The 17,941-nt window shown below is 40.0% G+C and overlaps 1 protein-coding gene across 1 annotated transcript in view; it reads left to right on the top strand.

Annotated features, from left to right (window-relative positions):
* Window positions 1–16,580, top strand: part of Ticrr (TOPBP1 interacting checkpoint and replication regulator) — a 40,336-nt gene extending 23,756 nt beyond the window's left edge. Inside the window, exons 14-22 of the mRNA XM_076848801.2 lie at window positions 854–911; window positions 3,066–3,230; window positions 8,423–8,513; window positions 9,940–10,001; window positions 10,813–10,947; window positions 11,532–11,689; window positions 13,173–15,348; window positions 15,499–15,624; window positions 16,468–16,580. Of these exons, the coding sequence (XP_076704916.2) occupies window positions 854–911; window positions 3,066–3,230; window positions 8,423–8,513; window positions 9,940–10,001; window positions 10,813–10,947; window positions 11,532–11,689; window positions 13,173–15,348; window positions 15,499–15,624; window positions 16,468–16,580 (3,084 nt within the window). The remainder of the gene's footprint in view (window positions 1–853; window positions 912–3,065; window positions 3,231–8,422; window positions 8,514–9,939; window positions 10,002–10,812; window positions 10,948–11,531; window positions 11,690–13,172; window positions 15,349–15,498; window positions 15,625–16,467) is intronic.
* Window positions 16,581–17,941: the final 1,361 nt, after the last annotated feature.

Genomic DNA, 17,941 nt, shown 5'->3' with positions numbered 1-17,941 from the left:
CTAGAATAGTAAGTAAATAAAAGTTTGATACAGAGACATTCCTGAGCACATAGCTATGCTTTAATTTGTGTGGTTTTTCCGTGGGTGTTTGATGTTTGTTTGCTACCAGGGATTGAACCCAGGGGCACTTAACCACTGAGCCACATCCCTGGCCCTTTTTATTTTTTATTTTAAGACAAGGTCTCGCTAAGTTGCTGAAGGCCAGCTTTGAACTTGCAATCCTCTTATGTCAGCCTCCTGAGCCTCTGGGATTACAGGATCTCTGGGTTTTTTTGATTTGTTTTTTTTTTTTTTTTTTTTAGATATAAAATGTATACATGATCATTGGTTAAAAAAAATTTGAAATCATATAAAGTTAATAATGTATTCCTTCGCCATCAGTTGTTCAGATACAATCACCGATTGTTTGTTATATATAGTCCCAACCCTTTTCTGTATATACCACAAGCAATCATCAAAGGCTATACTTACCTGTAATATTCCCATATACACATAAATATTAAATATGGTTTCATCTACTATACTTATTATTCTGCTTTAAAAAAAAAATCTTCCCCCATCACAGTTCACTTTCTGCATTATAAGTCTTCCTTTCTTATTCTCTTAATATCTGCATTGAATGGGTATATAAATCATTTACTGGTGCATTCTTTATGAGCGTATACAGTTTCTTACTTTGTATTATCACAATGTGGTAGAGAACATTTTTGGAACATCTACCTTAGTGTGTTTTATTGTTTCTCCTATGAGTTTCTGTACTGCAAGGATTGAAGGGCTTTATGTGGAACTTTTATTCTTTCAGCTTGAATGAATACTTATGTAAATTTCCTTATAGGATTTTCTCATTTTCCAGGAGAACTTTCACCCTGCCCCTCAGCAGCCTGGACTCCCAGGGAAGGACACAGTACAAGGTATGCTTTGTTCTTCCAGGGTATGCATCTGTTCACTGGAATGACAAATTTATTTTGATTGCAGGTATTTAAGCAGCTGCATTCAGCTGTAAATTATGGCTTTAAATCCTTGGTTAACAAAATACATCCCTATATCTTATTCAGGCAAATACGATATTCACATGATCCCATAATACTAGATTCTATAAAATAACTGTCCTGAAATCTTTTAAAATGTTCTTATCGTGAAGGCCTAAAAAACCATACCAAAACAACAACAAAAGAGCAAAGAGAAGAAGTGTTTTAGATGAAAAGAGTTTAAGCATGAAAGCTAAATGCACTCCATGATCCCTGCTTGATCTTAAATTTAGAAAGGAAAAAATAACTATAAAGTATATTATTGAGACAACTATAAAAATTTGAAGAAAGGTAGTATGCTAGATAATACTGATGAATGTAATAATGGCATCATGGTTATGTAGGAGAATGTCCTTGTTAAGAGACATATGCCAACATAGGGAAGGGAAGAGTTGTGAAATCCACAACTTATTCTCCTGGGTTTGGGGTAGAAAAATTATATACATAAGAGAAAGAGAGATGAAGGTAAAAAGCAAAAGTTGACAGTTGGCAAATTTATGTTTATTGTGCTATTTTTTGAAAAATTCTCTAGATATTAAATATTTTAAAACACAGAAGAAAGTAGCAATAACAAATCAAATTTGGCTTTCAGGACACAAATCAGTTTCATAGACAGCCTAATAGAGAAAAATTTTGATACATGAAATGTGTTGTTGGTGTCATTAACATTAATGTTTATGTCATTTATGGGTTAACATAGACTGCTCCCAGTTGGTGGATCCTGGATTATTTGGTTTTATTTCAGTGAGCTGTTCTTTGAATTCACCCTTAGTGAATTTTAGATTTACCACTACCAGGTTATTTTGCTTAAGATTAAGGTGCCATCTTGCTAGTTTTGTCAAGTGTTAATCAACTTGTTAGCTGTTTTCTTAACTTTAACTCTTCTAGACTCAGACTCACCCATGCTCTGAAATCAAGAACTGAATTTAAAATAACCCAGCAAGCTGAGCACAGTGACATACACTGATAGTCCTAGCTACTTGGAAGGCTGAAGCAAGACGAGCACTTGAACCCACAAGTTAAAAACTAGCCCATGCAAAATAATGAGACCCTATCTCCCCCTCACCCCACCCACTCCCCCCAAAAATGAACTAAAAATAAAAATAACCCAGCAGACTAGTAAAGTCATCAGAAGAAGAAATCTATGGAATAAAAAGAGTTTCTGTACAAGACAACAAAAAGGTCCAAAGTGAGAAATAACACAAGACCATATTAACCATAACCTAAATTAACCATCCTTTTCTATAAGGATAATTTCTGTTTTATAATGTGTAAAGCTTCTAATTTAATAAATGATGTGGGCCTTCTTTGTATTCCTGAAAAGTTAATTTAAACCAAAGTTGTGGTAGGAAATTATGAACAACTGTATACCAAAAATTAGGTAAGCTAAATTAAATGGACAGATTCCTAGAAGGACACAAACTACTGAAAAAGAGATTTGAGAGAAAAAGAAAATCTAAATAGATCTACAAGTTTAAAAAGATTGAATTAGTTATGAAAACAGTTCCCACAAAGAAATGCTCAGGACTAAATGTTTTTACTGCTGAAATCTGTTTAACATTTTAAAAAGAATTAAAACATCACTGGGAATGTTGGTACATGCCTATAATCTCAGCTGTTCAGGAAGCTGAAACAGGAGGATCACAAGTTCACGGCCAGCCTACCAAGACCCTTTCTCTAAAAAACACCTTAGCAATTATTATGATCAGTTGATTATTTGACCAGGATGCCAAGACAATTCATTAGGGAATGAATAATCTTGGATCCAAATGATGCTGAAACACCTAGTTATCCCCCTGCAAAAAAAAAAAAGATATTATCCCTACCTCATGCAAAATCATACATAAAAATTTTTGAATCTGTAAGAGTAAATGTTTTAAATCACACTTGGATTTTCTAAAGAAATCTTTTTTAGTAAATGTGAAAATAGCAACCAGTACAGTGGTTTCCTTAAACAGTTTCTCTGGATAAAAGCTCTTCTTACTTATTGATGAGAATATTTGACTTTCTTTCTTCCCACCCACACCATGCTTTCAGAAGTGACCAAAGTTCGAAGAAATCTCTTCAACGAGGCAATGTTTTCTCCTTCAAAGAGATCACTAAAACGGGGATTGCCTAGAAGCCATTCCGTGTCAATTGTGGAAGGTCTGGACCATAAACTTGACAACTTCAAAAAGACCAACAAAAGTACCACATTTCAGGGTAAGCAAGTAAAGAGGAATTTTGTTTGTCAATTTTGTTGGTTTCTTTAAGGAAGTTCAATTTTTCTCTTTTTCTAATCTTAATTTTACTTATTTCCTTCTCTCTACTTGGTTTGATTTTAGTGCTTTCTTTTTCAAGTACACACATTTATAGCCACAGTTTCCTGTCTAAATACTGCTTTAGCTGTATCCTATAAGTTTTGGTGTGATGTTTTTTCACTGTCATCTCAAAACACTTTCTAATCCCTTGTGATTTCTTTGACCCACTGGTTATTTTGTAAGGTTAATTCCCATGTATTAGGGAGTCACCCACATTCCCTTCTATTGATTTCTAGTTTTATTCCATTTGTGTTGGAGAACATACTTTGTATAATTTCAGTCTTTATAAATTTATTGACACTTAGACTGGGAATAGGACTCAGTGGTAGAGCTACTTGCCTAGCATATGCAAGGCCTGGGGTCCAGTCCCCAGCACTGCAGGGGGGCCAGTGTATTGATACTTATTTCATGGCCTAATATTTGATCTGTCCTGGAGAGTGTTCCATGGGTGCTTGAGAAGAATGTATGTTCTGCTCTGGATGAGTAAAGTGTTCTATAGATTTATGTCAGGTCTAATTGGTTTATGGTGTTATTCAAGTTTCCTATTTCCTTGTTGAGCTTCTCTTTGAAGAGAATTGTTCAAACCATTATTTGAAAGTATAATGTAATAATTATTGATAATTCAACAATAATTATTCTGTCAGTTTTTGCTTCATATGTTTTGGGATTCTGTTGTTAGATGTATCTGTTTATAATTGTTGTATCTTCTTGATGAATTTATCTTCTTATTAATATGTAAAATCTTTGTCTTTTGCAACATTTTTGACCTAAATTCTATTTTGTCTGACAATAATATAACCAAGCAGCTCCTTTGAATGTGGTATCTTTTGCTATCCTTTAATGTTCAACCTTTGTATCTTTGTTGGGTCTCTAGTAGGTAGCATAGAGTTGGTTTTTTTAATCTCTTCTGCCAATTTCTGCTTTCTAATCCTGGTGTTTAATCCATTTACATGTAAAGTAATTACTGATAAGCAACAACTGCTACCATTTTTTTCATTTTCTGTATTCTTTATTCCTTTTTCTTGCCCAGTTCCTCCATTTTTTTGTTTTTTGTTTGTTTTTGTATAACCTGACTTTTTTATAGTTTTGTTTCCTCCACTATTTTTCTGTGTGTTTTATAGTTATTTCCTTAGTGATTATCTTAGCAATCATAATTAACGCCTTTAACTTAAGACAGCCTAGTTTGGATAAAATCAACTTAGTTTCAATAGTATATACTTTGTTCATGTATGTTTTTGTCCCTCCCCTTTATTGTCATGGTCATCAAATACATTTTGTGCATTGTATGGCCATTAATACAGATTGATAATTATCGTTTCGTATTTTTCCCTTTTAAATCATAGGAGGAAAAAAGGAGTTATAAGCCAAAAGTACCATAATACTATCTTTTTTTTTTTTTGGTACTGCAGATTAACCCAGGGGCACTTAACCACTGAGCCACATCCCCAGCCCTTTTTATTTTTTTATTTTGAGACAAGGTCTCATTAAGTTAGGCCTCACTAAGTTTCTGAGGCTGTCTTTGAACTTGCAGTTCTCCTGCCTCAGCCTCCTAAGCTGCTGGGATTACAGGCAGGCTCTGCTCTGACAATAATATCTCAGTATAAATTTCTTTGATTTCTCTTGAAGTTCACTGAACTTGTTGGATGTGTAGGTTCATGTTTTTCATCAGATTTAGGAAATTTTTAAGTATTACTTTTTCAAAACAGTTTCCTGCCTCTGTCTCTTCTAGGCTTCCCATGTTGATGGTGGTATGCTTGGTGGTATCCCACAGGTTCCTCAAGCTTTGTTCATTTTTCTCATTCTTTTTTTCTTTCTGCTCAGACTTGGGTAATTTTGATTTCTGTCAAATCCTTTTTCCTATGAGTGGGCCATACTTTCCTATTTCTTTGTATACTTTGTAATTTTTTGTCATGAAGTAGGAATGAAGGATATTATGATATGCTAATTATAGAAATCTGATTCTCCAAGCCCCCTCAGGGATGGCTGATTTTTGCTTTTTGCAGGCTGCTGCTTTCCTTTTGTAGCTTTTCCAAACTATTTTTTTGTGAAGTGTGTACTCTTGTTGTGTGTGGTTACTGAAGTTTCTGTTTTCTTCTGTGGCCAGCCAGTGACCTGATAAAGATTTCCTTAAATGTCTAGCTCCCAAAATGGGGTGAGGAGAAGGCATTTATGTCCTTTTAAATCTTACAGTAGGTACTTTAGAGAAAGCCATTGCAGCCTGAGAGGGCAGAAACCATGCTATGTGCATCAGTCCCACAGGATCCCTAGACTGACCAAAGGATACAATTCCGGACTTTAGGAGGACTGCTGTCTGCCCTAACACCAGCCAGCTGCTCCTAGAATGGGGATTGCTGTCCCACAGCTGCAGTGGGGCTGAGGAAAGGGGGCAGTCCCTGGTTCGTGGGCTTCATTTCTTCTAAATATCAGCAGCCTCTCCTCATCAAGCACCTCCTGGTTCTAATAAGTGTCCAGGCAGGTTTCAGAGTTCCCAAGTATTTGATTCTTTGTAGCTTATGGTGTCACCAATCCCTAGAGCTTTCCTCTCTCCATCTTTGTGCATGAGTTCCTGCCCTTGGGATTACAATTAATAATTTAAACTGCCAAATTCTAATTGATACCAACTTGATTTCAGTTTTACAAAAACTGCTCCTATGTAATTCTATATCTTGTCCTTTGTGCTGTCATACAAATGATATCTCTATATTTTATGTCTGTCAATACAGATATTTTTTAATATTTATTTTTTAGTTATAGGTGGGCACAATATCTTTATTATTTTACTTTCATATGGTGCTGAGGATCGAGCCCAGTGCCTCATGCATGCCAGGTGAGCACTCACCACTGAGCCCCAGCCCCAGCCCATGTCAATATAGATTTATATTGGTTTCATTTTTTAAATCACAGGGTGAGAAAAAGTTGTAAACCAAAAAATTTTTAATCATGTCTTTTATAAGTTTTTTTTATCAGAGCCAATTTACTTTAATGCTTCTTCTCCTTTTTAATTACTCTTTTGCCCTTTCCTGTCAGCCTGAGGGATTCCCTTTTAGTACTATGTGCGGGACAGGCCATCTGGTGATAAATTCTGTTTGGGTTTTGTTGTTGTTGTTTCTTTTTTTAATTTTTTAGTTTTAGGTGGGCACAATATCTTTATTTTATTTTTATGTGGTGTTGAGAATCGAACCCAGTGCCTAACGCATGCTAGGTGAGCGTGCTACCACTTGAGCCACAACCCCAGCCCTATTGTTGTTTCTTCTTGGACTGGGATCAAACCCAGAAGTACCTTACCACTCCAGTTTTTATAAAACAGCTCTGTTTTTTTGTTTTTTGTTTTTTTTAACATTTATTTTTTACTTGTAGTTGGACACAATACCTTTATTTTGTTTATTTATTTTTATGTGGTGCTGAGGATCAAACCCAGGGCCTCGCACATGCTAGGCAAGTGCTCTACCGCTGAGCCACAACCCCAGCCCTCTTTTTTATGTTTTCATTTTGAGACAGGATCTTGCTAAGTTGCCCATGCTGGCCTTAAACTTGTGATCCTTCTGCCTCAGCCTCCCAAGTCACTGGTATCACAGGCATGCGCCATCACATCCAAAATATTGTTTTAGTTGTCAGTGAACCTTTATTTTATTTGTTTGTTTGTTTGTTTATTAATATGTGGTACTGAGAATTGAACCCAATGCCTCACACATGCTAGGCAGGTACTCTACCACTGAGCTACAACCACAGCTTTTGGTTTTGTTTTAATCTGGGATTATGTTTGTTTCTCCTTTGGTTTTTTCCTACATATATATTTTAGTTGTAGATGGACACAATACCTTTATTTTTGTTTATTTTTATGTGGTGCCAAGATCAAACCCAATGCCTCACGCATGCTCAGCAAGCTTTATACCACTGAGCCACAACCCCAGCCCTCTCCTTTGGTTTTGAACTGTGGTTTTGTTGGGTGTAGAATTCTTCCCCACATATTATCACCACCTCAGGCAGCTGTGATTTAACACTTTCAATAAACACTTGCTTCCAGGGAAAAAGGTAGTTTATACCAGGTGAGTCCTAAGTCTGGTAAGTAGAGACCAGTCTTGTGAGTAGGATTTTCCAGGGAACTATAGGGTCAAATGATGACAGGTGTCTGGGAGCAGTGCTTTGGAGGAGCTCTAATCCTATTCTGCCCCATCCAGAAACTATAGGGCTGTTGGTTTTTAAGGTGACCACAGGGCTAGGGAATGGGTATTGGGACTAGGGCAGGTTAAAGTACCCACAATCCTCACTGTACTTCCTGAGAGTTGGCCATTTTTCCTGCAAACCTTTAGCTAATCTCCAAGAGTTCTAAAAATAACTAATTTTTCCAGAGTTCTTTCTCCTTAAGAGGAGGGTTTTTTTCAGAAGTCCTTCTCCATCATTTCGACTGATGTCATTCTTGTGTGTGTGTGTGTGTGTGTGTGTGTGTGTGCGCGCTAGGAATCAAACCTAGGACTTTGAAGGCACTCTACCACTGAGCAAGTTTGTCATTTTTAACTCACTCTAAACCAGACCTCCCCTTGTGTAGCTTGGCTACCTATTCTGAGATATCTTATGCCAACTAGATTTATCTTAATAATTAAAACTTGCATGGCATGTCCTTATTTTTACATATTATTTCCTCATAAGAACCACTAATGAGGGCTGGGGATGTGGCTCAAGTGGTAGCACGCCCTTCTGGCATGCGTGTGGCCCGGGTTCGATCCTCAGCACCACATACAAACAAAGATGTTGTGTCTGCCAAAAACTAAGAAATAAAATATTAAAATTCTCTCTCTCTCTCTCTCTCTCTCTCTCTCCCTCTCCTCACTCTCTCTTTAAAAAAAAAAAAAAAAAGAACCACTAATGAGGTGGATAGGTATGTTAGTCTTAAGAAGTGAGCACTTTTCATTTTTTAGGATTGCTTATGTGATAAATAATTTTGAAGTATTTTACATTGGCCTGTCATTATTTAATCTCTAATAATGTTGATAAACTTTCTATCCCATTGAGTTTTATAAAGACAAAACTTAAAAAGATCTACTCTAGCTAGCTAATAGACCATATATAAATTCAGTTGCTTTTTTTACATTTTAGGTTATCACAAACTGCTGACTAAGAGTGTGGCTGAGACTCCAGTACATAAGCAAGTCTCCAAGAGATTACTTCATAGACAAATCAAGGGCAGGTGAGTGACATCCTTGTCCAGGCTTCTGCATACACTCAAACTACCTTCACCATGATCTTGGGGGCCACTGTTTGCCTTCTCTTGACCTTCAATCCAGATTTCAATCTTAACCTTGTTGCTTATTAACTACAAAGGACTCTATAATATTGTGTGGGCAGGAGAGCCATACAGAGTATACTCTTGTCTGGCTTCTTTTACTTGGTATCATTGAGATTTGTTGTTGCTTATATCAGTAGTTCATCCCTTTTCATTGCTGAGTAGTATCCATCAAATGAATAGTCTGCAGTTTTTAAATCAGTTCACCTATTGATATGCAAAATGGTATGTCCCCATTCCTGCCAGGCAAAGCAAGAAGTCTAGGATCCCAGCTCAGCCTCTGCTGACAGAGGTATGGGTGAGGCTGCAGTTTTTTCTGCAGTGGTATCAGTTGAGAAGGGTAGTTATCTGAAGTATTCTGTCTTGCTAGGCTGCCTCTTTCCTGGTTCTTTGGCTTGAGAAAGCTGTCTCTCTGTGTGGCATTGGGTTGTTTGTTTTTTGTTTGTTTGTTTCTATCCACCTGTCTATCTATCTGTCTATCTATCTATAAGCATAGCTACATTTTCAGCTTCTCCCGAACCCAGCTAGGATGTGTGCAACTGAAAGAAGGGGAGCTCACTGCACCATCTTTTCTCAGGTCCTAAAGTCCTCAGCTAAGTTGCCGTCTCTCTACCTTTCAGAGTCATCTCCTCTTTTATATATAATGTCCAAGGTTTTTAGCCATACTTTAAAGGGAATAAGAAGCACATCTTTTTCATCTTGTTCAAACTCCTCTTGTCATTATTTGTTGACAGGTGTTACATACTGGTGAAAGTTTAAGTAAAATTGGTGGGTAAGAAGTCCTTGACAAAATGGCAGAAATTAAAGCTCTTAAATAGAAACTTGAGCTGCTAGATGTGGTTGTACATACCCGGAATCCCTGCAACTTGGAGATTTGGGGCCCTAAGCAATTTAATGAGATCCTGTGTCAAAATAAAAAGGGCTAGGATATGGCTCAATGATTAAGGACCCCAGGTAAATCTGTAGTACAAATATATATATATATATATATATATATATATATATATATATATATATATATAAATATATTTTAGAATAATTTTGATGTTATAAAATTGCTTTTTTTAAAAAGCATGCCAACCATCTCACAATAATATTGATATGTTGGAATGAGGATATGGCTCAATGGTAGAGTTTGTGCTTACATGCTTAAGACCCTAGGTTTAATCCCCAATACCAAAAAATAATAATAATCATGTATGAGACTGCTTACGAACACTAATATTGTCAAACACTGTTCTTTGTTATCTTGTTAGATGAAAACCTGTCTCTTGTTTTAATGTGCATTAATTATAATAATATTAAATCCTTATGCTGATTATTCCTTAAGGTCTTCTGATCCTGGTCCTAATATTGATGTTGTAGAAGAGTCTCCTATAAAAGGAGAAGATGGTGAGTACTACCATTATACTTCTACATTCTGCCAGCTTCTACATAAACATTTCTGTACTCAGCATATCCTCATTTTACAGAAATTGATGGCCACAGGTACACAGTGTAGCTCACTATTTATAAGTGAATGTTCTTTTACATGGAATTAATTGAATTTCTGGAGAAGAAATATTTTTATGTAATAGAAGTGGGACTGGCGGGGCTAAACTACTGTGTTACACACAATGCTATGGCTCATTTAGAAAATATATGAAAGGAGGGATTTTCACAAACTTCTTTTTTTAATTGCTCAAGTAATTTATGTTGTAGAAAAATTGAATGTAAAAAGAAGATAAAATTTTGAAAAACTACTTGATAGTCCCAAAACTCAGATATACTTTGTTAATACATAGCATATACTCTTACCAGTATAATTTCAATACAAGTATAAGTAGCATGCACATATGAAGCCTGTTTGTGTTTTTTGTTTTTTAACAAATGGCACATTATACATACCTTTTTTTTCACCCTATATCAGGTGGCAGTTTATAAGACTTCTGAAAGTGGGCCAGTGTTTGTTTGTTTGTTTGTTTTTAATACCTTATTGGGACCATATATCAAACCCTTTAGCTATTTAAGAGAGACTTCAAAATCTCTTTTTTTTTTTTTTTTTTTTTGGTGCCGAGACCTGGGACTTCAAAATCTCTTATAGCCACTGTTGAATTTCCATCCTGTTTGTGGTATTACATAAATTTTGCCCATTTCTGACAGTATGGGAAAATTCTAAACTTGTAGTTCTCCCTAGATACTAATTCTGTTTCTGGTTCTGCAGAAATAAGTTTGAGACGAAGTCCTCGAATCAAGCAGTTGTCATTTAGCAGAACAAATTCTGGTTCCTTCTACTCTATATCTCGGCCAAAGTCTCGAAGTGTGCAAAGAGTCCACTCCTTCCATCAAGACAAGTCAGGTAACATGGGCCCACCTAGCTTCACAAGTCCATGCTAACTTGGTGGAAGTGTTTTTGGGAAAAGAAGCATACAATCTGACATTTTCTTTCTTGATGTTGGAGAAATAGAAGAGGTAGATATAGTCAAGGTTCAGAGTGATGACTAGATGAACAACAGTCCTTTGACTCTAACCATTCATCTCTTGGATTCCCACAACTTGGTCAGCCATAATTTATGCCATATGGCCAGATGCTGCACACAAGTATCATAGATAGAGATGGATGGTGTCTGTTTTCATTCTTTTGTCCACAATTAACATAATAGATGTATTTTTTGTATTTATACTAAAAAATTAAAATATATTTAGAATTACAAATTAAGTTATTTCAGTTGCCTGCGTTTTCTAACATAGGACTTGGGATTAATCTATTAAACTTCAGGAAGGCAATGATCATTGCAGTTCTAGACATAATTAGGTGGGATTTTCCGCACCAATTGCTCTGAAACATTATTGTCTTTTCTTGTGTGGACCGGCTGTTTCAATAGTATTGGGAGGGCAGGTATTGAAAAAAAAAAAGTAAAAGTTATTGTTTTTGATTTTCAGGCCAAAGAGAAAATTCTCCAGCCCAAAGTATTCGGTCTCCAAAGAGGCTTTTCTTTGGGGCAGTGTCTGAAATGATCAGTCCCTCGGAGAAGGGTTCGGCCCGAAATAAAAAGTCTCCAAGAAGTAGTTTGGGTTCTGAGATACCCACAGCTTACCAGGTATACATAGAACATAGAATCTAGGAAGGAAAAAAGCAGGTGGCCTGTAAATAGTAAGAGATGTGTGTGGTTGGGTTGTGCCATATGAGTCATCACTGAGCACATGGAACTTAAAGCAGCAGGTTTGCTGAGGGCATGGTGGTAGAGAGGTAGAGATGGGTTTCATCTACTCTTTGTATTATTTACCACATATGTGTTTTTCTGAAATGTATAGCAGTCATTCATCCATTTCTGTTTGATTGTCCACTCTGTACAGAAACCTGGAAGTGACCCCTGACTTCTTCCTCTCCCAGGGCATAACCAACCAGATGAATTCTGCCCGTTTTATTTACCTCTTCCTTCTTCTGTATCCCTGCAATTCCTGTTCTAGTTGAGTTCTACCTGGAACATTTCAACAGCCTTTTCCCTTTCAAATCTGTCTTTCACACAGAGGTCAGAGTGATCTTTCCGAGGAAAACATTCATTTGACTTCGCTCAAAATGTTTGCTTTGCTTTATGCTTTATAGACTCCTTATCCGATAAAGCTAAGTTTTTCTAAAATGGAACCCTTGTATTAAAATAGTCTTTGTTTGAAAAACCCAGGTAAACTGCTTAGAGTCTAGGGAAGGACAAAACTCGGGGGAAAGTTTTGAAAACCACAGATCTACATGACCTAGATCAGTTCCCCTCCCCGAGACAGGTCTGTGGTCTGGTCACTGCCCACCAAGCTGGCCTAAGACTTTGGGCCCTCCCTGCTTGACACTCCTGCTCAGCAGTATCAGGCTATACTCTGTTCACACAGAGCTGTTGTTCTTTCTGTTTGTGTCTTTGCTTTTATTTTTTCCAGTCTTTGCTTGCTCCTATTGATACCCATTCTTTTTACTATTTTTTTAGTTATAGATGGACATAAGATCTTTATTTTTTAGAGTTTTTAACTACTTTTTTTTGCAAGAAGGAGTTTTTAACTTTTTTTTTTTTTTTTTAATAGAGTTTTTAATTACTTTTTTAGTTGGGAATGTCCTTTCTGAGCCCTGATCATTGTTGCAATACCTCATGTGTCTGTATACTCCAAAGCCCTCCCCACCACAGTGTCTGCACATAGTAGGTATTCAGCACACACAGTTGAGTGGAGCTAAGGGCAGATGAGGTAGCTCCTGGAGGATACAGGAGGCAAAGGAAATTATTGTTTTGTTTGAAGAGAAGGGGAGTCTAATGATAGTTCTGAGTGGTGAAATGAGACAGAAGCAAAGCATGGTTTAGCATAATATGCTGATATTAAAATTGCATGTTCTAAGGGAACAAAGATTGGATATAGTGCTTGATCCTGGAAATAGTGGAAAAATAAAATCAGAATCACGTTTTAGAGAAGGAAATGGATTACTATTTGGTCGACTTTAAATCTCCAATTTGCTTTTCTCATTGTCTGAAAGATTACAAAGACACTATTTAGAGAATACAAGTTACAATAATAATCAGGCGCTAAAATAAGCATTTTTCTTTTCAGACTCCCAAGAAGAGTTACCGGAAATCTCCAAATGTTTCTAATACTACACCGAGAAGGCTCCCTCATACACCACGGACTCCAGAGGATACTCCAAAAAGAATGCTTAAGGATTTATGCTCTGTAGACTCCCCTGCAGAAACAACACCTGCAAAGCAGGAGTCCTTAAAAGACCCTTCCTCCCATGGCTATGGGACACGACTGAAATCAAAAGTCACTCCTCAGAAAGGATCCTCCTTGGCAGGAGAAGGGTGCTCTCCTGTTGAAACAAACATACCCAAAACTCCCAGCAGGCCAGGTGCTCAGCCGCCTGGATTTTTGCCAAATTGTATATGGTCACATTCAGTGAATTCCAGTCCAGAAAGCCCCTGCTGTCCGGCATCCCCAGCTCCCTCAAGTGCCCAGCTCAGGAATGGCTATCTGACTCCTGTCAGATACTCCCTCAGAACACCCTCAAGGGCAGCACCCCTCACGGGCACACCCCAGAATCAAAAACACCAACAGCCCTATCTCCTCAGAGTTTCTCAAGCAGAGGAGCCAGCACAGACACTAAAGGACATAGCTGTCAAAACCCCAAAGAGACCAGGGGATACTTCTTCCCCACCCGTTTCCCCAAAGAAACAGTTTCCCTCTCCCACAGATGATGTTTCTAGGAGTCCACTTAGAAAACCTTTGACAGCATCCCCTCCCCTTGGAGAACTGGATTGGAAAGAGCCCCAGATGTCACCCAGCACAGCCACTTCTCTCTCCTGTCCTATTCCCTCAACTCCCCACAAAATCCCACAGAGAGCTACATCTGGCACCATCCCACCTCCACGGCCTTCTAAACTTGAGAGACGGTGTAGAAAGACCTCTAATCCTGAACGAGGCTCCCCAAAATGCCAGCCTGGCCCCTCTGTGGTTCCTGTGGTCAACACAACCCACAGCCCAGCTGCCATCACAGGATCTAGAAAGTGCCAGAAGGAAGGGAGCCTCTCTCCTCAGTCTTCTCCTGAAGGACAGAGTTACCTGGGTCCTGGTTTTGGAACTGACTGGCATGGATCTTCTCCTTTACTTGTTGTAAGTGACACAGAATACCTCACTCTGCTTGATAACGCCAAACACCGTGGCCAGGAGAACCACCATGTGAAAAGTGGTGTCTCACCAGAGGAAGATGGTGAGCGGCACAGGACAGAGGTTACCAGTGAGAAGCCCTCTGTGTCTGATCCTGGGGTGCTTCTGCCTCTCCCTTCGTCTGAGCCCAGCTCTCCTGTGGTACTGTCCTCCTCCCTGTGCTACACCTCAGACAGAAGATGGTGCCAGGCCACAGCACAACTGGAGAACCTTGAATCTTCTGTGTGGCATTCCAAGGACCCTGCCAGCCCTCAGACCTATGAGGTTGAGCTGGAGATGCAAGCCTCTGGCCTTCCCAAACTTAGAATCAAAAAAGTAGATCCCAGCTCTGTGTTTGAAATTGATGCCATAGGAAAGGAAGAGAGCCCCTTGGGGGAGGAGGGCTCCTTCCCTGATCTCAGTGTTTCCAGAGGCAGCAGGTCCTCCAACAAACCTGAACCCACCTACATGTCACCCCCCTGCCTCCGCCCCTCACACAGCACACCTGGCAAAAGCAAGGGACAAACCTACATCTGCCAGTCCTATACCCCCACCCGCTGCCCCTCCAGTACTCCCTCTCCATTTCAAACAGATGTTGGGGTTCCTTGGACACCATCCCCCAAGCACAGTGGGAAGACCACACCTGACACAATTAAAGACTGGCCTCGGAGGAAGAGGGCCGTAGACTACAGCACTGGAACCTTTGCTGGGCGGGGTGAGGCCAGCACAGACCTTCCTGGAGGCTTGTCACTGCTTGAGCCCGAGGGAAGGGAGCAAGGTCTTGAACTTGGCCATCACAAGGCTCCTATGTTGGAGGATTTTGAGCTCGAGGGAGTGTGTCAGCTGCCAGACCAGTCACCTCCCAGGGACAGTATGCCAAAGGTTGAAGAGGTCTTCTCATGGGGACAGTTTGGGCTGGGCTCCAGGAAGAGACTCCTGTCTGCCAAGGAAGAAGCTGAGTGTGGGCCCAAAAGAGTGTGCAGTGCCCTGAGTGAAGATTCAGAAGCCAGTAAGCACGAAGAGGGGTCTCCAAGTTGGAGCATGCCACTGTGTCCCTCCACAGGGGACGACGAAGTGTTTGTTTCTGGTGTTTCTGGTGAGTTTATTTTTGAAACCCATCTGCCATGTGGTTTCTGTTGGGCAGAGTATTTGGGAGGAGGCATTTGGAACTTGGGAAGGGCCAAGCGTCTCTGTTTGGGACCTGTGGGGCTGCACTTAACATGTGGCATCTCCTCAGGCTCCACCCCACCTCCTGGCTGTGCTGTGCGAAGCTGCCTCTCGGCCAGTGGTCTGCAGGCTCTGACCCAGTCTCCGCTGCTATTTCAGGGGAAGATGCCTTCCTCTCAGAGCAAGGACACCAGAGGTAATCTCCTTGTTAAAGGTCCTGGTAACTTTTATCAGGACCATGGTGCTCCCCTGTGGGTGACTTGGAGAATTCACTCAGGGTTGCCAAGCAAATCAGTTTGGGAGGAATCTTGGGGATGCCAAGTAAGGGATAGATGGCTTTGTGCCTCAGATGTTGTGTACCCTTCCCAGAGAAGCTTCAGTAAAGCTTGGGTGCATCTGAACAAAAACCTTCTCAAGATCCTACCAGTTTTGAAGATGGTGACAACATTGGGACACCATGACACTGCTTGTCTGTAATCTTAGAATCTGAACAGGAAAGTACTTGGGCCACAGAAGTGGTATGTTCAGAGACAGCCATTTCTGCCAGTAGGTTATGCCATGTTTTCTGAACATTCAGTATGGTAAAGTACTGTCATAATCATTCATCAGACCCTAGGATGCCCCTTCCTTGTGCCCTTTCTCAAGCCCTCTGTAAAAGCACAGGATTTGCTGTTCATTGCACTGGCTAGAAATGTTTTCTTCTGTAACATGGGAGGAGGAACACAGGATGTGGAGGTCTCTGTAAGTCATGCAAAGTAGTATAACCCCCCCAGATCCAAAACCTAAAAGAATGTACAATACAGAAAATTGAGGAAACACAAGTGCAAGTACTTTGCATTTCCACAGTGGCTTATTGTTGTCAACCTGGTGCCCAAGCATGAAAGGTGAAGAGCATTATCACAAGTGAGGGTAACACTGAAGGATGGAAAAAACCCCACACAATACTGATTTTCTTAAGTTTATTTGTGTGTGTGACCCTTTGCTGTTCAAGCCCATTTTCTTTTGTTCAGTCCACAGTCACTTCTCTACCTTTTTCTAGATGAGGATGTGGATGTGTTTCCCTCTACTTCCGAAGAATCTCCATTCAGCCAAGCCTTCTCCAAGAGGCGCCCCTTCAGCAGAACTTACACACGGAAGAAGCTCATTAGCTAGTTAGGATGGGCCCCAGTTGAAGGACTTACAACTACAAATGCTGCTAAGCCTGACCAGACCCTCTACATGTCCTGGACAGAATTGCTCTGCGAGTGGTTTCTCTGTGCGTAGCAATTCCAAACTCAACATCAAGGTATTCCAGCAGTGTGCCCAGAACAGGAGTGACCAGGGATTGATGGAACCAAAAAAGTTCAACAGGTGAAAGTGAAGTCATCCAGGTCCCCATGGGCTTAAGAGAAATTGGCGACCTGGTCCCAAACCTTTCCCTAGCCGGTTTTCAGATTCCCTCTGGAGTACCTTGTGGTAATCAAATTCCCCTCATGGAATCTGTCTCTTCCTAGTCCTGCCCATTGTTTGAGAGGTCAGGTGTACAGCTGTGCAGCTGGAGCTGTAACTCAGGCAACCTGAAACAGGGAACTATAAGATGGGATCCCATTACAGCAGCACCCTGACTATAACCTTGGCAAGTCAGAAGGCCACTGCCTTGCTTATGAGAACAGAAAGGAAAGTACCTCATGGGGTGCTTCTTCAGAAGTTGCTATAAGACTGGGATGGCACAAACAGTGCTTTGTAAACTGTGAAGCCCAGTGCATGAAATCAAAGGATGCATGTGCAAGAGAATAAATATTTTGTCTTCTCTGTTTAACAATAAAATCATCTCTGGCTACTTGGCATTCAGCACTTTAATGTTATTATCGCAGGTTAATTGTGACCAGGGTCCAACTCCAGTCGTTTCCAGAGCAACCCCATTTCGAGGTCTGTCTTGAGAGCCAGCCAACTCCCATCCCAGTCTTGCCCGCTCCTGGGGAGAACATCACCCGGCGTGTGGTTTCCACCTGGAGTGGCCTGTGGAGCAGCTGGAGCAACTTGCTGTTGAGCTGACTCCCAATTCCCTTTAAAATACTCAAGCCTGGAGTAGCCTTGGGTCTGATTCCTCCTATTGTCTTATAAATCAAATTCCAAGTGAAAACTCTTATTTCTCCCTTCAGAGATGTGCTTGCTTTCCATTCCTGTGACAAATAGGTCAAAAACAACTTAAAAGAAGGGAAAGGTTTATTTTGGCTCACTATTTCAGTCCATGGTTGTTTGGGTTTGTTGTTTGGGGGCTTATGGCAAGACAGATCATTGTGGTGGGGAGCCAGGCTGCTTGCCTCTTGGCAATCAGGAAGCAAAAAGAGGAAGGGCGGGGCCCCAATAGCCCCTTCTAGGGCATGTCCCTAGGGACCTTATTTCCTTCTATTAGGTCCCACCTCCTAAAGGTTCCACCACCCAATAGCACCCTCAGCTGGGGACCAAGACTCTGAGACCTGAGCTTTAGGAAGACATTTGAAACTCAAACCATAACAAGGACCTGGACTCTA

The sequence above is a fragment of the Callospermophilus lateralis genome, chromosome 3, assembly GCF_048772815.1.
Source record: "Callospermophilus lateralis isolate mCalLat2 chromosome 3, mCalLat2.hap1, whole genome shotgun sequence".
Taxonomy (NCBI): domain Eukaryota; kingdom Metazoa; phylum Chordata; class Mammalia; order Rodentia; family Sciuridae; genus Callospermophilus; species Callospermophilus lateralis.
Note: the sequence above shows the minus strand (reverse complement) of the source record. Positions and strands in the feature narration are given on the sequence as shown.